The sequence below is a fragment of the Doryrhamphus excisus genome, linkage group LG3 (assembly GCF_037039965.1).
Source record: "Doryrhamphus excisus strain RoL-2023G ecotype Guam linkage group LG3, RoL_Dexc_Guam_v1.1, whole genome shotgun sequence".
Taxonomy (NCBI): domain Eukaryota; kingdom Metazoa; phylum Chordata; class Actinopteri; order Syngnathiformes; family Syngnathidae; genus Doryrhamphus; species Doryrhamphus excisus.
This window is the reverse complement of record NC_136359.1, coordinates 15,287,542-15,310,485: the sequence shown is the minus strand read 5'-3', so window position 1 is coordinate 15,310,485 and position 22,944 is coordinate 15,287,542. Positions and strand designations below refer to the sequence as shown.

General features: G+C 40.0%; 2 protein-coding genes across 3 annotated transcripts in view; one reads left to right on the top strand and one right to left on the bottom strand.

Moving 5' to 3' along the window:
• Nucleotides 1-4,397, top strand: part of LOC131128430 (uncharacterized) — a 34,837-nt gene extending 30,440 nt beyond the window's left edge. Inside the window, exons 11-15 of the mRNA XM_058071283.2 lie at nucleotides 263-421; nucleotides 542-624; nucleotides 2,143-2,287; nucleotides 2,790-2,972; nucleotides 3,035-4,397. Coding sequence (XP_057927266.2) covers nucleotides 263-421; nucleotides 542-624; nucleotides 2,143-2,287; nucleotides 2,790-2,972; nucleotides 3,035-3,192 — 728 coding nt within the window. The 3' untranslated portion in view covers nucleotides 3,193-4,397. The remainder of the gene's footprint in view (nucleotides 1-262; nucleotides 422-541; nucleotides 625-2,142; nucleotides 2,288-2,789; nucleotides 2,973-3,034) is intronic.
• An 8,545-nt stretch (nucleotides 4,398-12,942) lies between these two features.
• On the bottom strand, nucleotides 12,943-19,668 carry hapln1a (hyaluronan and proteoglycan link protein 1a). 2 transcript variants are annotated; one of them, XM_058070570.2, is made up of 4 exons: nucleotides 19,432-19,668; nucleotides 15,183-15,524; nucleotides 14,694-14,996; nucleotides 12,943-13,942 (listed from the first exon to the last, which is right to left on the bottom strand). In XM_058070570.2, the coding sequence occupies exons 1-4, from the start codon at nucleotides 19,517-19,519 to the stop codon at nucleotides 13,653-13,655; spliced, it is 1,023 nt and encodes a 340-aa protein (XP_057926553.2). In that variant the 5' UTR covers nucleotides 19,520-19,668; the 3' UTR covers nucleotides 12,943-13,652. The 2 variants fall into 2 exon arrangements, with proteins under 2 accessions (XP_057926553.2, XP_057926556.2); XM_058070573.2 differs by lacking the exon at nucleotides 19,432-19,668 and adding an exon at nucleotides 17,858-17,891.
• Nucleotides 19,669-22,944: the final 3,276 nt, after the last annotated feature.

Here is a 22,944-nt window from a genome sequence, read left to right as displayed (position 1 = left end):
CAAACTCACAGACAGCAGTTGTTAATATTCAATGTCCAATTTCTGGTCAAATCATCTTTTGGCCTCACCTTTTCTTACCAGCTGGTCCTCTTCAGCAATTACAAACTAGCTCAGTGCATCGTGAGTACTAACCACAGAAAACAGTGAACTTCAAGGCTTAAAATGCAGAATTGTTAACACTGGATGCAGTAGAGAAGATATTTATGGATGCTACTCTAATATTTATGTGTTCCTAAATCCCGATTGCTTTCTTTCCTTGCAGACACAGAGACGTGTGAATATGGCTGGCACAAGTTTCATGGCCAGTGCTACAAGTATTTTCCCAGCAGAAGAAACTGGGACACAGCAGAGCGAGAGTGTCGCATGCATGGGGCTCACCTGACCAGCATCCTTTCTCATGAGGAGCAACAGTTTGTTAACCGTAAGACTACTTAATTGTCGGTCCGAAAACACCACTGCTTTTTTTGCTTCTTCATTTTTTGTACTTTAGCAGTCCTAATATGGGCGAAAAATCTAATCTGTTTTCTATTCTGGTTGGTAGGTCTTGGACAGGACTACCAGTGGATTGGCCTGAATGATAAGATGTTTGATAGTGACTTCCGATGGACTGATGGCAGCCCTACGGTAAGATAGGGCACGCCATTTTTTTTCTCCCCTTCAACAAACATGGCAAAGCAACAGTCTAAATATTTGGACGTGGTGTCAATGACAGATGTTCTCATGGAGAAAGGAACACCCTTTATTGCAGCATTGTGGAAGATGTTTCCAGTGTGGGGCCCAACTACAGTATATATGAAGATGGCACTGGGAGAGTGTATATAGCAGAAGTGGAAACCTGTTAGCATTGTGGATCCGTCACTAAACAGAAAGTGACTAATTGCCATGTGCATCCGTGTTGTACAGAATGATGTCCTCACTTCAAAGATGATTTCACAGATAGGAGATGCACATAGGCCACCTATTGAGAGCCTTTCTCAGCTGAGGGGTGATGAGGGTGTGAGTGACACTTTTGGGGAAGCGATGGGGGGGTCAGGCAGTCGTAGACAGGTATACTATAGTGTAGTAGTCCCCCCACCGCCTTTCCTAAAACAGGCAGCCACTCGCTGCTGGCTGGGCCCACCAGGCAGGAAGACAACACAGATGGACAACACCTGTGTCTGCCTGCAGAAAGATGGACTCAGCAATCTGGGGGGTCCATGGGTGGGTGGTCACCCTCACCCATTTTACTATAAAAATGCTAACTTCTCTGACTTTTCTTTAATATATTCATTTGAATTACTCATAGAATAAGTAAGTCTTCGGGCCCCAATGAAACAGAAACAATTATACAACCTGAATGAATTGAGAATTTTGCAAGAATTAATTGAAAAAGGGACATTTCAGGAAAAAATGTGTTTAAGATTGTGTGGGAATTTGAATGGACTTTATTATTATTTATTATTTTTTCCAGAAATACAACAGATGACATACGTTTTTTTTCACTTTCTCTCATCATTTTCTCTTCTATTCTCAAGTTAGCTATTATTATTTTGAGCAATATGCTGTCCTGCAGTGAAGCTGATGACATTTGTTAGCTTAAAGAGTGAGTGAGCAGGAAGTTTCTGTGTTTGTAAAGCCTAATGACAGAGTAGCACAGCCCAGGGACATGACTTGTTGTAGAAAAGGGGGATGGGCTTTGGGGGTGTGACGAGGTCACATCTTTGAAGAGGTCGTTTGAGCCACACAATGTGCTGAAAGGCTGCAGGACATCGAATGGCCCACAGCACTGCAGTTGTGTGTGTAAGCTGTATGAATGTGTAAATTAGCAGCACATCTGTTGAATTTCAGAGCTACGACACTTATAATGCTAATTTTAATGATTTTAACAATGTCATGTTAGGTCAATGCTTTAGTCAAATTGCCCTTACATGAATACCAATTGGGGTGCTACTTTAAAATCATACTGTAAAACACATAGCACTATGGTGTTGTTCAAAAATGCATGTTGTCTGAATCAAGCTATTTATTTGGATCAGGTCACAGAGATGACTTGATTTTATTCTACTCACACTGCTGCGCTCTCTTGTGGGCATGAAGAAATTTGCAGCTAAATGACAAGCATTTTCTATAGTGCATCTTATCTCCGTATCTCTTTAATTGCAGCATTATGAAAACTGGAGGCCTCAGCAGCCCGACAGCTTCTTCTCTTCAGGAGAGGACTGTGTAGTGATGATCTGGCATGAGGATGGCCAGTGGAATGATGTTCCGTGCAACTACCACCTCACCTTCACTTGCAAGAAGGGCACAGGTAAGGAAGAAAATTCCTAATCTGCAAGCCTTAACTGGAAATTTTCATTGATCATCCCATTTTGCATATACATTAACCTTACATAACTGATATATTTGTGGAGAAATTTGTAGCACAGTGGTTAGCGAGTGGTTAGGCCACACAGGTTCGATTCCCTGCTCGGGCATCTCTGTGCGGAGTTTGCATGTTCTCCCCGTGCATGTGTGGGTTTCCTCCCACATTCCAAAAACATGCTAGGTTAATTGGCGACCCCAAATTGTCCATAGGTATGAATGTGAGTGTGAATGGTTGTTTGTCTATATGTGCCCTGTGATTGACTGGCGACCAGCCCAAGTTGTACCCCGCTTCTCACCTGAAGTCAGCTGGGATAGGCTCCAGCATACCCTCGCGACCAAGTGAGGATAAGCGTATAATCCTGCAGGAATGATAATCATGATAAGCATGTAGTAATGATCCAGTAGTGCCAATTTATGTGAAGTTGATTGTTGCGTGTGTTCCTTAGTGGCATGCAGCCAGCCCCCGATGGTGGAGAATGCACAGACCTTTGGTAGACAACGCGATCGCTACGAGATCAACTCACTGGTGAGGTACCAGTGCCGGATGGGCTACATTCAGAGGCACCTTCCGACTATCCGTTGTCGTGGGAACGGACACTGGGATGCCCCTAAAATCACCTGCGTTAACCGTGAGTAGAGCAAGTGACCACAATCAAGTTCTCGAGCTAACTTTTCATGTTTGTTCTTGCAGCATCCTACTATCAAAGAAGCTTCTTCAGAAAACATCAACACAAAAGTCTGTACAGCATCAACAACTTCAAACAATGGCCAGGTCAGGCCTTCCATCTCCACCATCAGCGCTACAGGGTACAGAGAGATAAGAGTGGACACAAGCAGAAGAGGGTGTGATTCCCAATGTACTGTATGTGGCTCTAGAACAATTCATTACTTTTGTGAGGGAATAAAGGAACAAGCACAAGGGAATACAAACAATCCAAGAGGACTTCCATTCTGGATGGACTTTTATGAAGTGCCTTTTAAAGAAGATGACTTTTTGCAATCAAGAGACACTGTTTTCTGATATCAATGCCTGTGTGGAGAAATAATTTCAGCTGGCTACTGGAAAAACAAAAAAAGTACAAATATATATATTTTTAATACTGCTGGCTGTTACATAACAAATTAGTATTCCGACTGTGCTATTTAAAAATCACCGGAAGTGTTCCTTAAAAAAAAAGATGATGTGAATTTATAGCGCTTATGTTATGTAAATGAATTCTTTATGTTGTCAAGCTGGAGGCATCGGTGATGATCATGAAAAAATGTCTTCCAAATAAAAGGTACATATGTTATTTTGGTATTTTCTCATCATGAAAGTGTCTATTTTGAATCAAACCAAGCCGAGGCAGCTTACAAAAGATGCCAACCTGATCTCCAATGCTCATATTTTTAATGGTAAGACTTCTATAGAGAGGATTTTTCAAATTAAATACGGTACAGTGCATTCCAGATGGAGATGTTTCTCTATGGATGCACAGCACAATAAAGACTTTATCACCTAATGCACAACTTTTTTTTTGTTGCTATGACATGTTTACAATAACCGTAATGCTGTTCATGTTTATGCACCAAAGAGTCTCGCTCTCATCTGCTGCTTTTGAGCTACACTTCGTGACGTCTATTATTGAGAGAATGTATTTTGTGAAACGCTTCAAAAGAATGAAACATCTGTTTGAGCAGAGATGCATATAATTTATTTCCCATTATGCTCTTTATCACTTTAAATATTTCTACTCCACTCACAGACTATTCTATCAGTTGACCATTCAATGCATTTCATCTATCACAATCAAACTGAATACGTTTGTCTCAATGGACCAAATAATATGGAAGGCACCCTCAGGTGTGATAATGTTGTGTAACAAATACATAACAGTTTTGTTTAACAGACACATGTTTTTTTTGTCTGCCTGTGAATGTCTCAGCCTTAATGTGCACATATCTTTTTTTTTTAAATATTTATAACATTTTGTTTCTTGTATCACACTGTGAATGTCTGGGGCGTTTTTTTAAGAGGTCACCCTGTTTCCCTCCTGCTTTAACTCACCAAAGAAATAAAAGGGAATATTATATGGTCTAATGATGACGTGTCATTTCTTGTCATAGAATGAGGATGGCTGAAAAGAAGGAATTGTAGTCCTGTAGAGGATGCAATGCTAAACTTTCACCAGCAGGTCGCGTTATTAGCCAAGTTTTAAAACGGATTTTCCTCTTATTCCTGGCAAAATCATAAACTCTGTGTTTTAACATCGATTTCCTTACTTTCTTCCATGATACTACTACAATATTATGAAAACCTGCACAGGTACAATATATCTATATACAATTATTACTTACTTAAGAACTTTATTTATCCGTTAGGAACTTCATTTGTGTAGAGCAGAGGTAGGGAACCTATGGCTTGGGAGCCAGGTAGGGCTCTTTTGATGACTGTATCTGGCTCTCAAGCATTTCTTACCACAATAAAAATGTATTTTTGCTGACATTTTAAAGTAAACCATCACAGAAATGACTGTTAAAAATAATATTCAAAATCAACAACTTTCTTATGCATTTTAATTCGTTCATCTATATTCTGCTGCAATTCGGCCAACCATATCTATCTTTCCTGATGATATTTTCCAGGTCAAACACCAAAACTTGATTATTACTGGGTAATGCTGTAGTCTACCTCGGTCATTGAGATGTCAAAAAAACATGTAAATGTAAACTTTCCTCCTTTAGTCAAATAGCTAAAGCTGCAGAACCAAGCCTTCTGACGAAGATGGCCAAAAGAATGAAATACGTCTACGGAGTACGGTGCAAAACTATGCAGCAGCAGAAGTTGTATTAATGGCAACAATTGTATTTGATTTATTATTAGACACTGCGCTGCTCACGAAAGTGTGCTGGCCACACCCCATTGGCGTGGGGTAGTGTGCCTGGTCTACGTAATTAGAGCCCATTATCTAAAACTGTTGGTCTTACATAAAAATGCACACATTTTATTGCATTCAATGTTTAAAAAAATGTATATGGCTCTCACAGATACACATTTTAAAATATCTGGCCTTCATGGCTCTCTTAGCCAAAAAGGTTCCTGGTGTAGAGCATCAAAGCGTGTGTAGTTCATGTACCCAACAATACAACATAAAACAACACATACAGTCAACAAATACAAACAATCAAACACCAATTTGCAGAAGAAAGCATAGAATATGCATAAATAAATAAATAATACCTGAAAAAGTTTAAAAAGCTTTAGTGAGCCATGTACATATGGATACACACATGCTTACCTAACATGCACACACATGAAAATAATGAATTCATGAGCCGGATGGATGTCGATAAAAAATTTGATATGGCTCTCTTAGTCCTAAAAGTAAGTGATCTGTATCTTTGTCCTGAAGGTAGCCGGCTGTAGTGGCTGTGCAATATGTGAGTAGTATCCAAAGCTATGATCATACCTTTCTGCTTAACCCTTCTATTATAGTAAATGCTGATGAGTGATTCCTGGTGTAGTCCAATTATTTTGCTGCTCAATGTTATGATTTTATTTAGTGGGTTGCGATGAATGTTTGATAGTGAACCTTACCAAGCTGAAATGTTGAAGGTAATTACAGATTCAATGTTCAATTCCTCATGAAGAACAGACGTTGCTGACACTTGGAAAATATGGTTTCACTGTTCAATTGAAAGGTGAGCCTGTGATCAGTTACTGTCCCAAGGTATGTATATGACTCAACCCTCTCCACCAGCTTTTTGTTGACTGACAAAGTGGGGATGAAGGTGGGGTTCTTGCGAAAATCAACAACCACCTCCTTTGTTTTTGAAGGGTTGAGATCAAGACAGTTCCTCCTGCACCACCCTTCAAAAATGTCCATTGTAGTTGTCTTGATGTGTTTGCAGTGTCCATGATCACAGTGTTGTCAGAATATTTTATGTATGTCATACCTGGATTGGTGCTCCTGCAATCATCTGTGTACATCGTATACAAGACAGGTGAGATTACAGTGCCCTGTGGAGCGCCTGTGGAAACAGATTTTGATGAGCTCAGGTGACAAATTAACTCTGACTGGCTGTTGTCTGTCATTCAGGAAAGAGAGGGTCCAAAGGATCAGGTGCGGATTGACATCTATTTGGAGTAGCTTACGGCCCAGCAGGTGAGGTTGGACAGTGTTGAAGGTGCTCGAGAATTCCACAAACACCAACCTGATGAATGACTTGGGCTTGTCAAGATGCGTATATACTGTACCCTATGCAGCAGCATCAGTACAGCATCCTCCACACTCCTGTGTTGTTTGTGTGCAAACTAGAGGGGGTCAGCATGAATACTGACCTCCTCCCGGAGCTGGGGAAGAATAAGGCTTTTAAAGCCTTTCATTACCAGAGATGTCAATGCTACCGGCCGATAGTCATTATCACAGGTGGGAATCTTCTTTTTAGCTGCTGGACAAATGATGGAGGATTTCCAGAGTGATGGGATATGATGTTCAGACAGGGAGCAGTTGAAAAGATGGCAGAAAACACCAGCCAGCTGACTTCAGCAACTGCCCGCTGATCTGGTCGGGCCCTGATGCTTTGTTGGTTTTTGTCCTCTTAAACATGAGCTCCACTTCAGTCTGTTGCCGCTCCAAGTTTGCTTGGGTGGATAACCTTGGAATGAGCTCTGCTATAAGCTCTCTTCTCTCCTGTGAGAAGTCGGACTGGTCAAACCTGCAGTAGAATTGATGAAGGTTTTCTGCCTTATTCATATGGTCCTTTGTCCATGTATTTGATAATGCTGAATTATTGAATTATTGGAGAGGACAGCCAGTGTTTTAACCCCTTGCCAGGCGTTCCTGGCATTGCCTTTCTGAAAAAGTTTCTCAACCCTCTCCTTGTACCTTCTCTTGGCTGTCTTTATTTCTTTATTCAGTCTGTTTTGGATGAGTTTAGACTCAATTTTGTACCCTGAATTAAAGGCTATTTTCTTCTTATTTAAAGTTTTTTAAGGCTTTTGTGATCCAGGGCTTATTATTAGAAAACACCTTTACAGTTTGTGTGGGGATGATCATTTCATCACAAAAGGTGATATAATGGGTGACCACCTCGGTGGCTTCCTCGAGGCTGCTCCCATCAGTAAACACGTTCCAGTCTGTGCATTTTCATTTCATTTAAATTATTATTACTATTATTATTACAATTATTACTTGCAATATATTTCGTGTAATAAAAATTACATTATTACATAATACAATAATTATAAAATAATGGGATTTGGACAGAAGTGTATTTTAATCCAACTTTATATGCACATAGCTGATCGCAGCATGATATGAAATATGATACAATAAATTGGTGCCACATCTTGTAATGTATGTATTGAGTATATTAATGCACCTTCAGCATCCCCTGCATGCTGACTCAGTGGATGTCACAGACAGCATGTCTTACTTTGTGTGTGTGTGTGTATGTGTGTGTGTTTTTAGAGAGGAAATAGATCATCTGTGCTGACTCAAATGTAAAATAAAGATGCCTTTTTTTATCCAAATGTTATTCCTGCTCTGGTTTGTATGTCAATGTGTTTTTGTACTGTGAAGCCCATCTTGAATTATATGTTTAATGCAGAACTTTTCATGCAATATAGCTGTTGTATATAACAGGAAAATAAGTATTTTTTTCTTTCTCCTCAATGTCCTGCTATACCTTCCCTTTTCAATTAAATAAAGACTTAAATACTGTACCCAGGTACATCTAAAAAATTTAAGTATCATGACAAGGGTCAATGTTTTTTGTCCCTCATTTCAGAATGTGAAACCCATATATTATATACATTCATTACACATATGTATAGTGAAACATTTCAAACATGTCAGAAAATTACAATATTACGTAAAATCAATGAAAAAAATGATATTTTAAATAGAAATGTAAGAATTCTGAAAAGTATGTTCATTTGCATGCACTCAACACTTGGTTGGGCCTCCTTTACTGCATCAATGCGGCGTGGCATGGAAGCGATCAGCGTGTGACACTGCTCAGGTGTAATGGAAGCCCGGACCCCCCCCCACTGCAATATAATTTTTCATGATGTATGTGAGCTGTGTACGTGTGCTCACAGGGCGTGATTCACTATTATGATCTGTACATTTTGGCAAACTAACTCATTAACAGGCATCCAAAGCAGTTAAGCAGAAGTGTTAAGATTAATGACCCGCAGCCAAATGTATAGCGCCCAATATTGAACGCCAGCCAAATGGCCCTGTCTTTCATTGAGGGAATAGTCTGTTAAGTGTGATTCTGGCTGCGGGTGCTTCCTACAGGTTGCCAGGGCTGTTTGGGGAAATGCGCTTGCCTGGAAATGGCCCGAGTCCTTGAATCCATGCAACAGTGTTGTTATTTGTGCTCATTATTCAACATGAAGAACAAGCATTGGAACAAGTGAGTAGGTGTGGTCATGCTCTGTGTACACCAACTGTGTATTCATTACAGTGAAGCCTGCATAGGTGAACATAATACATTCTATAATGATTCTGTAAATAACCAATCGTTTTTATGACTTGAATGTTTAAGCGACATCACACCTCGAGAATTGGTTTTGAGATCACTTTCTGAAGCTCTATTGTACTGTTGAATGGAAATGCACCCCAGATCATGAAAAACATCTTATATGGCATCTCCTTGACATGCCAGTGACATTGGAAGCCACCAGGACTGTCAATGTTACATTTTTTTTGTCATCAGAGAATAAGCCTTTTCCACTTTTCAATGTCCCTTGTTTGTGGCTCCTGTGCAAATTCCAAATGTGGCATTGAAGACGACACAGTCTTTGAAGACGTTTTTTTCTTCTTTCTGCAACAGTACTGACAGGATTGTCCTGTGTCTTGACGGACAGCCCTTGATGGAACCATCTATTCCTGGGAATATCCTTTAGAACAAGTCACAACGTTTTCTAAGCAAAACTTCAGTTTGCTTGTTCACCACACAACTTAATGTCACCCTGAGTAAGAAATCAGTGACAGACTTTCTGACTCCAATTGCCAGGGTGATTGTTCAGGGCTGCACCTGTGGTGAAAGGGGTCAAGGGTTGTGTACATCTGTCCATCTGAGCGCTATTATTGCCTGAAGGGTTCAGGCCCTCCTATCGAAAAAAGCCCTGTGAGGTCTAAATATGGAGGTCACCAAGCCTGTAGGAGCCCATGTTGATTGTCATGAATTGCTATTATTATGTTGTGATGTAGTTTTCAATGGCTTGGTCATACATTTCAGCAAATGCATCTAAAAATATAATAAAAATAAAATAAACATTCCAATGACTTAACTATCCTCTTTTCTAATTAAGGTGATAGTCAACACAATGGCAGATACAAAGGCTAATGATAATGGTAGTAGACATGGAGTGAGAAGAGAACACAAATATATATATTTTATATATTTTTTATTTGGGTCAGTATCGAAAATGCACCATGCTGTCTGTTTTGTTTTGTTTTTCAGATATTTGCACACCTCCTTCTTGTTCGAATCTATTTACATATTCATTAAAGTGACCCTATTATACTGTGATTGGCTGGTGACCAGTCCAGGGTGTACCCCGCCTCTCGCCCGAAGACAGCTGGGATAGGCTCCAGCAAACCCCGCGACCCTCGTGAGGATAAGCGGTAGAAAATGATTGAATGAATGAATGACCCTATTATACTAATTTTCAGCCGGTTCTATTGAGTTGTGGACTCCTACAGAGCAGCTACATAATAACCCACACAAAAGCTTTCTAGATCTTCTAGTATGTGCAACTCATCCAGCTGTATTTCTTTGGCTTTCTTCCCATGATGGTCTGTTTTAATTTATTCTACTCACGATCTGCCTCCAGGCAGTTTGCACATCAAGAGGAACCCCCCCCCCCCCTGCTTTTTCTGTGTATGGCAGCGACAAGCACCGAAGCTCAGGCACACCCCTGCCCCTTCAGGGTGAGAAGGAGTATTGCAGCCCCTCTGCGTATTACATTTAGCAGGTATAGTCATGTCACACTTGCATGAAAAACATTACATTAGTCATGGTGTGTAAGAAATGTTTCTGCGAACATTATATTGGTGACATGCTGACAAAAAGGCACGATCCCCCGTCCAGTGCTGTCAGCCCGATGGTAGGCTCAGCTTGTGCACTTAAACAGAGAGGAGAGAGTCGCCACAGATTCGTCTCAGCTTTCTGCCATGTATTCAATCAGGAAAAAAACTTCTCCGGACTATTTTTTCAAACACTGAACATGTGGTACCTCCTGCAGGTGACAAATTATAATGTTTTTATGCCAAAGAAGCATTTTTACAAGCTTGTGCATGAAAAAAAATCAAATTTCATATCCCGCTGATGTGTCTTTTTTTTGTGGAGAAATTTAAAAAACTGCACGTCTGATCTGTCACTTTGTGGAGCTTTACTTCCCACAGTCAAGATGTCTTTGAAGTAAAATGTAAACAGTCTGATTAGGGCAATAAATAGATGGAAATTTCTAAATCTGCCAAATGAGGGGCCATGCTTTTGACATGGTCCTGTTGCACTGAAAGGATTTAACACTATTCCAACACTTCATTTGTGTGGCTTTTTATAGCTAGCAAAAGGACAAAAGGAATCATAGTATGTTTCAAAGAGCTGCCTGTTGGAACGCATGGGAATTAGGTCAGATTTAGGTTTTCTTCAGCTGGGAAATACCATGGTGAAAGTGATGCAAATGTTCTAGTCGGCATTATATGCTGCAGCATATCATATGGATAGAGTCCTTGCAGTACACTGATGGGAAACACTTAAACACATCTTTGCAAAAAATTGAATTTGAACTCCAACCATTAGTTTATTGAAAAAATACAGCACTGAGAAGATGGGGAAAATTAAAGAAGATGGAAAATACTTAATTTATAGGTATGAGGAAGTATGTGTCTCACTGGGATCTAAAAAATGAAAGCAATTGGTCATTCATTATTCAGTGAACTGTTTGATTTTCTCTTGTGTATTTACCAAACAAACCACCCTAACCAAGCAAAAATATGTTTTTGCCAATTACTCAATTAATCCAATGAATTTTCAGTAGAATACACAAATACTAAAATGTTTAATAGCTGCAGCCCTAATATAATGTAATGTATTTTCCATTCAACCAAATTATGGATGGTGGGACATTAGGCCCGGCATATGCAGCTACTATGTTGTAACAATGATTAACGCTCTGTTGATACCAAGGTGCCCACCAGGTCGATAAAATCAGGACTAACCAGAGCGCCTTTCCTTTTGAAAATAAACCAAAAAATTGACTCCTCTGAGACCTGCACATAAAGCTCCATTTCAATGTTTTTCCACCGGTCACCCATGAGACGTCTGCATTTCACATGGTGATACTGCACCTTTGACTCCCTGGCCAGGATTTCCAGCAGCAGCCTTTAATCATATATTATATCTCCCCTGATGACTGGGCAGGGAGCCTGAGTGAAAACCCCAGCAAACCACAAACACTGCATTGACCAATTAGATTTGAAATGCCACACTAATGGTGCCATTAGAGTCAATAGGCACTCCGGGTGACTTGCAATTGCAATGCAAAAATGGGGAGAATACCGGTAAAGGTTAATGTACCCAGGAATGCTTTTAGAAAGTGACTCTGGTTATAGATCATTTTTATCAAGCGGTATGGACAATATATGAATGTACATGAAATGTGTGGGTTAAAGAAGAATCACAAAAACAAAATGTTAAATGATAGTGAGGTCTTGTGGGACTTGGGAATAAGACTAAGACTGGTTTTGCTATCATTATTGTTTAGATGGAAGTATGCTGTAGTATAGTGTATGATAATGGAAGACATGGTCACACTCAAAAGTATATGGCATAAAAGCAATCGAGTATTTTTTTTGTGTGTACAATACATCACCGCTCTTCACGGGGGTTACTTTCGCAGACACCAAGCTAATGGTGAAATACCACAAATAATGGACACACCCAATAAAACTCTAAAAATGCCCACGTGTATTAAATGTATTTTTAGTTATAAAATGTAGGACTACTTACCAATAATGATGATGAAATTTGCTGCAAGCGTCAACAACAAATCATGAAGTAATCGTAAAAAAAAAAAAAGCAACCTTTTGAAAAGAAATAATGAGTAGAATATTCGGGTGGAAGGCTGCATGGTGGCCACAAAGTCAGGAGATCGGGAGGACCTGTGTTCGATTCTCCGCTTGGCATCCCTGTGTGGAGTTTGCATGTTCTCTCCAATTCCAAAAACATACGTTAGGTTAATTGGTGACTCCAAATTGTCCATAGGTATGAATGTGAGTGTGAATGCTTGTTTGTCTATATGTGCCCTGTGATTGGCTGGCGACCAGTCCAGGATGTACCCTGCCTCTCACCTGAAGACACATGGGATAGGCTCCAGCATACCAGTGAGGATAAGCAGCATGGAAAATGGATGGCTGGATGGAATATGCGGGTGCAGAGAATGCTAAACTATGAATAGGCAGGGATCTGCTGTACACTTTTAATTTAAAATGAGACATAACGTGAATCAGTGACAATCAGTGTAGCCTATTACCAGCATGTTTTATTTTATTATATTTATTTTATTTTATTATTGTTCATTGTTCATTATTGTCATTTTTAAAGGTAGTTTGTACCGATGCTCCTCCATTAAAAAAAAAAAAAGCAAAACAATGTACATGATTTATATCCCCTTGTCCTTTTTTGCAATGTACAGGTAACATTTTCTTGAAGTACTGTACATCGTAATTGGTTACTGAGACCCGACTTTTGAATCAGGGCAACAGTACTTTTACTTCATCTGTACTCTGTCCATCTCTAACAAAAATAAAAATATAAAAAGACACTGCACATGATTATAATAGCAAACGTGTTAGTTTGGTCGGTGCTTTCTATGCAAATTACGTCACAGTCTGTGTTGATTCATTAATTTTCACTTTCACAGTCATTAAAAAAATACTCAACCAAGTAGTAAAAAGACATTCATTGTTGAAGATGCAAATCTTGTTGTTACATTTTAACTGTTGCTCAATAGTTGTGACATTTGCCAAATGTGTTGTATTGTTTTCCAGACATTTCAAAAACCAAAATCATGACGTAATGGTCTCTTACAAATACATCATATTTCAACATTGATGTTTGACATGCATACATTTTTTTTTTATCAAACATGAAATGTCCAGTAAATGTTTCTTATAAGTAACCACAGTTTGTGGTTATGTAATGTAATGTAATGATGTTCATTCTAATCAAGATCCAAAGATAAGCTAACTTACTATTTTGGGATGCACTAGCAGCTCTTTGGTGGTCAAGGCTTCAAGTGCACCCACTCAGGGCTCAGCCTTGTAGCAGTAGACACCATAGAGCTTTTGCTGCTTGTCTGGGAATCCAACAAAACGCACTGCAGCCTCCGTGGGGCTGCAATTCTTGCGGGGCCTGGCGATCGGGTAGCGGACACTACCGTCCGCCAACCAGCCAGCGTCGCAACGATCATAGCCTTCGAGTTTCCATGCAGCAAAAATGTGGCCCACCTTGGCGATCTCTGCGCCGTCGTTGATGCAAGCTTGCACTGCCTCATCGAAGGTGAGCCTGTCAGGCTGGGTCAGCCAGTAGAAACGTCCTGAAAGTGGCAGACAAAACATTTGATCAGGAAGTAAAATGCACTTTGATAACTTAATAGTTTTAATGATGTATGGCAGGTCTGATGCTCTGGAGTAGAAATCACAGCAATGAATTGTGGTCGAGATCTGCTGGCCAGATGTATCCTTGCTTATTCTAACTCCCCTCTCCTCTATTCCATCACAGCAAGAAAAAAAACAAACAAATGAATTCATGGTTCTGATAACTACACCAGTAGTGTGTATGGTGACAAGAAGGAAGACCATGGAGGGAAATATCAACAGACAAGACCAGGGCCATCTGTAGATCATAATTCTTGAAGGCTTTGTTCCATACTACCATTTAACAATTCCGTCTGCCTCCATCTAAATATTTAAATCCTACGTCTTAGCCATGGATGATAGAACAGTATATCATGACTGTAAAAAACATTATTATTTTTGTCAAAATGTTATCATGTGACATATGATGAGCAGTCCGCTGTCCAAAATCCATAAACATTTGAAAAAGGGGAAGAGTAATGGTGAAAACAGTAAAAAATAAATAAATTTTAAAAAAGCTAACCAAAGTAACATTTCCCAATGTTTGGAATGGCTAACACCATCTGTCAGTGTACAGATACATCTGTAAAGCAGCTGAATAAGTCATTTAAAAGTTAAAAAAAAAAAACCTACGACTTTTTTTTTTAGAGGGAATCGTTAAACGGCACAATGAGACCTTTACTAGCATTTGGATTTTATTTACATATTCACCCTTCAAGGCAGGACTGTAGCAGAACACATCGAAGCGGCTCAAGTACTTGTCACGTCTGCCGTAGTTTCTGATGCCAGGACTGTTGTTGGTGCCTCCGCAGGGCTCTCTCGGCTTTGTGATGGGATACTGCACGGTGCCGTCATCCAGCCAGCCAGCATTACACCAGTCAAGGCCACCTTTCCAAGCTTCAAACAGCTGATCAAAAGTAGCAACCACTGCGTCCTGATCCAAACATGTTTGCACGGCTTCATTGAAGTTAATGCTGTAGCGTCCGAGAGGTGGAAAGTAGGGGAACACCACACCTACAGCAGAGGATATGGGATTATTATCGGATATTTAGGACTGTCAATGTGTTCAATAACCCGTGACCCTGGTGAGGATAAGCGGCATAGAAAATAAATGGAAGGATGGAAAGTGTTATATAAAAACATGTCCATAATCTTTATCCAAGTTATGCACATAAAGTATCCGTACAACAATGTATTTACCATCTGTGAGGCCACTTTGTACTTCCAGCTCAATCTCTTGCATGGTGTCCACCATCCCGTTGATGATCTCACAGCGATACTTTCCAGTGTCATCTGTTGAGACGTCAGTAATCACCAAGGAAGCATCCTCACTATCCAGTTCCTGCAGATAGACGCGGTCCTCAAAGCTGCCGTAGGTCTTTTTGTGGAAGCCCATGGAAAGCAGCACGTCTTCATTTAGAGCCTCGTCAAGGGCTACCTTGGTCCATTTGACTCGAATGCCGATGCCAAAGAAACTGTGGCCCTTGTACGGAAGACGGCACGGCAATGTTACGTTGGCCCCAAGGTCGGCGATCACCTTAACTAGAAAGAGGAAGAGGATTGTTCAAAGTCATTTTGTTTGCCATTACTTCAAGATAATGCAGTTGAAATTAGGAAAAGTCCACTTTTAAAGAAAATTTTGGCCATCATCCTTATGTGAGACATGAACACATGTGTTGTTCTGTTTTCTGTGTTCTAAAGATATAAAAACAGCTAAAAAAAGACTTTGCAGGTAATAGGAAACACTTATTCCACTTACAGAGCTGTCTGGGAAAAAAAACACCCCAAAAAATTGTTATTACCTCATTCAATCCCAAACTTTTTTCAAAAGACATCCCTCTCAGTACCGGCCATTTTTAATGATTTTTCAAGGCACACAGAATATTATGTTGTAGGGCAATATAATTTTGGTACATACCAAACAGAAGATTAGTCTCCTCTTTCATCAGAAATTGCTTGTTTGTACCTTTTTCCAGTCCGTTAGTAATCAGCAGTGGAACATAGGTATGTTTCAGCAAGATTTCAGTTTTCAACAAAAAAAGGGAGACTTTTTTGCTTTTTGTGAAAAAATCCATTTCAAGTATAACTGGCACAGATTTTGCCATACATATTTAGCCAAATAAACAGGAAAATGAAGAAAAACATTAGATCCTAGAGGATTCATATGCTTGTCCTAAAGGACAATGGACGGTGTGTGTAGCAACAATGGTCAAAGCACCGCTGTGCAGAGCGGGGATGTAAAAAAAAAAAAAACCTAAGTGGCAAAATGTGCAGCACTTCCGATAGTGGAGAAGGCAGTTCAAGATTCCACTGTAAATGATGATGATGATGGCTGTGTGCTTGCACCTAAAGGGTTAATTCAGATGTACCATTAGCTCCATTTCAGTATGCTGGAAATGGCACTGAAAAAAATTACCTTAAATTATGTGATGTCTGTGAACATAATCTCTCATTGCTCATAATACATAATAATGTATGTATGTATGCATGCATGTATGTTACAGTATGCATGTACTGTAAAACCATAAAACCTTGTTAGAGGTTTTAATGGCAGTCTTTGTGTTCCATTACATGCAGTAATGAGTTGGCTCTGTATCGCTTTTAATATCATTAGAACGCACAGACAAAAAAACAAAAGTGCAGTTTTCCTATCACATAAAACAAACTAAGCGAAGCAGATGACAAGCGACACATCTATTCATTAAGATTTCCAAGCAGCCCACCCTCACTGAGGTTCCACAACCTCTGTAACTGCCATATTTAGACCTCACAAGACTTGCTTAGATAAGTGAACCTGAAGCAGCAAAGAGGCGACGACCCCCTCTCGGCTATAACGAGGCCCAGATGGACAGATGTTGACAACCTTTGACCCCTTTCACCACAGGTACAGCCCTGAAGAGTCAGTCTAGTAATTGGAGTCAGGATCGGCAGTGATCAGGCCTGAAACAGTCTGTCTCTGATTTCAGCAAGTTGTGTTGAGAACAACCCAACCAGAGCTGTGTGTCACTGCATCCAAATGATATCCTTCGCTGGCTGTGACTGGTTCCACTAGTATCTTGGCATCGCTGTGTAACCTGCCCTATAGCAAATCAACAGTTCGAACCACATAGCAAACATATCTTGACTTTGGTCAGAGATTGTTACACCGTTTATATTGAGCTTTCCTGCAGAGGGACATAATGAGCAGACACAATCATCACCATGTCAAGTATTACAAAAGCTGTAGGAAACACCCCTTGTGTGCCAGATAATTATATATGATTTTTTGTATTGCCAGTAGGAATGAGCTGGATACTTGTTATATACAAGTATCCGTTATGGATAATGCATTTTTGCCAATTCCGAGTATGAAAGAAACACCACTGTCAAATATTTGTATCCGTAAAGTACGTATACAGTTCTGTAGTTGTCAGGAATAAAGTTTATTTAAAAAAAAGCTGGTAATCAGGTAATGGATTCACTATTCACTCATCACGCTCTGTGATTGGCCAGTCACACACAGCAACCGACTCTGTAGCCAGCAAGTCTGTCTTTATTGTGTTTGTATATGCAGCGATAATAAGCCGCAGAAAAAAAACGTGTGCAAAATTGGGGTATCCGTACGTGGTGAGTACCCAGAGAAAATCCACGCACTCATGGGGCAGAACATGAAAACTCCACAGAGAAATGTGCCAGGAATGACTCAAGCCTCATAAATACTATACATTTAATGAGGTGTGCTTAAAAAGAAGGGACTTCTTGTTTCTCGGAGGCGAGCAAAGTAATATAATAGTCTTGAAACCACTTTTTCATGGTGAGCAATAACAGTTTACAGCAAAATCACGATGATAGAAGACACATTTTGCTCATGCAGCAACTGAGACACACCCACTCACTAAGAAGATGCTTGAACATCCCACTTCTCTTTCCTCTGCTGCTGACCTGTTTGTGTCATTATGGTGAAATAATTAACAAGCACAGCTGGTGCAAACACTGCATGCTAACACCAACTCTCTAATTCCAATACACTCTCTCTTGCTCTCCATGCTGAATAATGTGCACCAGCATATAAAATGGGTACAACACTGTTGCACTGATGCATATAAGTCATTCCCCAGCATACGAAACTGTCATTTATACAAGCCTGTCATTTAATAAGTGGATAGGTCATCAGCATCTGATCATGTAACATGAACACTACTTTGGATTGACGCCATTTCCAGGCAAGCCTCATTTCCCCAAATAGCCTTGGCAAGCCGTAGGAAGCATCCACAGTCAGAATTCCACTTAACAGACGATTACCTCACAGAGAAAGAGGTTCTGCTGATGTTCAGCATTGGGTGCTATACTCCTGATGGTGGGTTATTAATCTTAACTCCGCTCCCGTCACATGTTACTGTAGTAGACTGCCAAAACGCTCAGAGCGTCAGAGTGAATCAGTAAGCGTAAGGGCAGACAGCACCCGGTGAGCACACACACAATACACTGTTCACATGCTTTCGCAAAGGGTATATTGTACTGCATGGAAGTGGTAATTCCACACTGGGGTATGGGGGCTCAACATATGTACTAATACAATGAGTCAATTATTCAAATGTGAGTGAATTTAATTTCTGTTCCTGCTGACTTTATTTTTATGGTTATGCTTGAACTCTGCCTAGTAACAAGTGCCATCACAATTGTAACACTAATAAATAGATCTGTTACTTTATTAAAGTTCTGACATATTATAAGTTGTTTCTGTCAGTGAAAATAGAATTTAAAACAGCACATCAGACAATAATAGATAAGACTGTTATGTACCCATCCTAATTAGTATGTGTTTCACATATTAAACCGAAACAAAGGTTCTAATGTGTGCTCAGCTGTGCAAACACTGTCACATACACACATCATTGGACATTGCAGGTTTAGTTCCATTTGGATAAAAAAAAACAAAAAAAAACATCATCACATCCCAGAGCTCACACTTTTATCTGCATATGACCTATTTCCTCTTATCTCAGGAAAAAAGAGGCATTTCGCCTGTGATATACAGTATAATGTCACAGGCATGAGTGAGCATGCAGTGAATGCTAAATATGTGATTTTGGGAGTGTTTTATAGCATGCAGTCAATACAATCAAGTATATGGATGTGAGTTGGAATTCTAATACATGCCTCCCTTGCAATCCTATTACATCTAACAAACAACCAAACGGTTCTTTCATCGACCAGACCCAGTGGCCCTCATGATCCCATTCAACAGTGCAACCAGAAGTGTCCATTGTTCTGCCCTGCCTCAAAAGTGCCAGTGATTGATGATTTATTAATGTGGTGGTCTGCAGGTAACAAGTCAATGAGGCAAATGTGTGTGTGATACTACCCCAGAAACCTCTCCTTCAGTAACCTCTCATGGGTCACCTACTAATCCTTCTTCTTAAAATAAAAATAAGTAATCTCTATATTTTAGATGTAATTTGAATCTTACCTGAATATGGTGCATTAGTGGCCATCAGCTGACTGTACACAGGGTTAAGGGTTAAGTAGAAGAAGGTGATGCACAGCAGACCTGTCATGTTTTATATAATTCAAATTAAGGCAAAATTCAAAAGAAAAAGAAAAAAAATGAATCAAAATATTAGATTGTTAGCAAATTTTGGATGAAAATCTGTGCAGGAGCCACCTTTGATGCTACTGGAAAGTTTGGACCCCTTATAGGTCTAGGCAAGTGGCTTTTATTGAAGCCTTGTGTGGTTTAGACCACTCCCCTTACCATTAGCCCATCATCATGTATGGCTCTTTAGAGGCTCCCTTTTGGCACGTTATGTGGAAGCCCCCTCCTCCACCTTGGCAGAATGGGAGACTTGACTGTGTTCTTGACAACCAGCACGTAGACAATGTATGGAATTGTTTGGACTATTGGGATTCATGGCTGGACTGCAGTGATTCAGGTTTATTTGTACAGACACTGAAAAACATGTTTGAAAACCACATTAAGATGCTGATGAAGCGGTCATAAGTCAGATAGGGTGAAAGATAAATACATTCGTACAGTTCTACATGTAAAATACAGTTACAGAAAGGTATGTATTATATACTGTACATGTATACATTTACTGTGACCTAAACATCAGCCTACTATCAGCTCTAACACAGGTTATGTGTAGTTTTGCCTTGCATGGAAGATCAAAGTCCGTAAGCAAAAAGTGATAATTCACTCTGTTTTGTCACTCTCTTTTCCAATTTAATGAATCCTTTGAAAACAATAAAAAATTTAGAAGAGCTTTTAAAGGTACACTTACACCCAGTATGATTACATGCACTAAAAAAACCCTAATTATTGCACGAATTAGCCTAAAACTAGCTTTTAAACACGCATGTAAACACCTTATTTAGATTGCGTCAGATTAACATACCAACATTATACCAAGATGTGTGTGCTACCAGAGCAGAGTCAGCATTGTGTACACACACCAGTCTCCAGGTGGGATGTAACCCAGAGTTAATTGTGGCCAAGTGGGTCATGATTGTGTAGGTATTGCTAAATGTTCCCTGTATGTACATTGCCAGGAGCTGTTCAAGCTAATGCTGTATGTGTACATATAATGGAAGAAGCTGAACTGCAATGAAAAGAATAGCCATCCAATGTATTACAAACCGCTCGCCATCATGGTATAGATTATGAATTGATCTCTACAATTACCTGCCAGACACAGCTGAGGGCAACAGCTGTGTCTGGTAGGTAATTGTTTTGCATAATCACCTCAACTGAGACATCGTTGACAGCAAATGTGGCTCTTATAAATCTTTCACATGCACATTTGCAGTCGCTGGCAGCCAAGACATATTGCCAGGTCTCGTGAGAGAAACAAGAAAAGCTCACAGAAAAGCTGGGAATTTGGGAATTTGTAAGTGACTTTCCAAAAAACAAGCCCAAACAAACTTGAACTTGGAAATTTGCAAGGGATTAAAAGTCAGCGGGCTTCTAATGAGCAGATTTGGCAACAATAACAGGTCAACTGGAAAAGTCAAACATTTACTTGAGCATATATTTGTATATGCTCAACTAAAGATGGCGGTCGAGTGGTTAGCACGCAGACCTCACAACTAGGAGACCAGGGTTCAATCAGGGTTCCACCCTCGGCCATCTCTGTGTGGAGTTTGCATGTTCTCTCCGTGCATGCATGGGTTTTCTCCGGGTACTCCGGTTTCCTCCCACATTCCATAAACATGCTAGGTTAATTGGCGACTCCAAATTGTCCACAGGTATGAATGTGAGTGTGAATGGTTGTTTGTCTATATGTGCTCTGTGATTGGCTGGCCACCAGTCCAGGGTGTACCCCGCCTCTTCTTTTTTTCCTTTCCTGCTAAATTCTAATAAAAAAAATTAAATGCTTTGATGATGTGGATGAAATTGAAGAAGATTGGATTTGCAAGCAGCGGACATGTTCCCAGCCACCCATTTTGTCTTTGAAAAATAGCAAATCAGGAGCGAGGCAACAAGGTGCAGATGCTGCTCTTAACAAGCCCTCTATCTAAATGACCATATAAGTCATTTGTTTCAGCCCACTTGAGTTATCACAGCTGTGATAACCTAAATTGTTTTTCCTCTCGCTCCTAAGACTGCTTGTCAGTCTTTGAAATCCCACCGACATGACAACATGGTGGGCCTCAGTTGTATATTCTACAGTCCCAGCATGTTCCAGTCTTGGTTCCCCCAATTCCCCAGAGTTCTGAATGAACGTTACATCAGGCAGCCAAATTGGACACACAGTACAGTGAAATTACAAACCTATTTGGCCCCAGTGTGCATATTACTTTTACCCCTTGTGCTTGGTGTGACCTTAAATCACTGTTTCAATCCCCTTGTTCTTGTTGCACCGTTCTGTAGCTGCACTGCTTCGCTTATGTAATCTGCAGTTCTTACAGTTATGTTGTTAAGACGCAAAAAGGATAGCATTCAGGACCCAATTTTTTCAGCATCCAAAATGCAGTTGTCCAAATGGCAGTTATGTCAGCACATTTTTGTCCCTATTCTGTTGAAATGTTGCGTAAATGGCCTCTTTATGACATGATCACTTTCTCTACTTACATCCAAGTATAACAGAGACATCATTCCCTGACTCCGTAAAGAGTTGACAGATAGGCTTTTAGCTTTCCGCTAGTACTGCTCGACTCTCATTTAATGGGAATCGGTGCACCCAGGTTTGTGCCCTGGAGGGTGCAGGGCCATGGGTGTCCACTGTTTCCCTGGTGCCGAGACCTGTATGAGAGTAAGTTTAAGTGGATGAGTGTAATGGGTGCCAGCCAAGGTGATGTGCGGAAGTACATTGGGAAACCTCATTGCCCGACACCTTAAAGAGCCGCGCTGGACAAGTTGACAGCTTTGGCTTTTAGCTTGTCAATTAGTGCTTTAACTCTCATTGAGTGGACTTTGGTTCAAGCCCTGGGCAGTACACAGGGACGAACCAGACAAGAAGTTACACAAGAAAACTTCAATATTTTTGCTTACTGCGAAGACAGATACAGTATGTTCTGGCAGTGCTTACTGCTTAGGCTGGCCAGACAGGGCATATAAATGATATACTGTGTATCTATGAGATGAGCCATAAAGGAAACCAGTATGACAAATTCATGGCATAACATGGCTGGCAAATCAATCATCGGTGTTCTAAACACATTCTGAAAGAGATGCCTTTTATTATTGCATAAAAATGGTATCCCTCCAGCTACATTATATGGATTTCTGGAAATTTCTTCCCATTGTGGGATTCAGTGCAAAAATGAGAGATGAATTGCTACATAACTGCCGCGCCTTATTTGAAGTATGAAGGCAACACATCTAAAACAAATTATTGTATCAATATATATGTACAGTATATATAAATTAGGGTTGCAAAAAATAATAATGTTAATGGCGGTAAGTAATTTATTTAATTCATTGTGTTACATTTTTTTGGTGTAATTAACACTTGCACGTGTTATATAAATATAAATATAT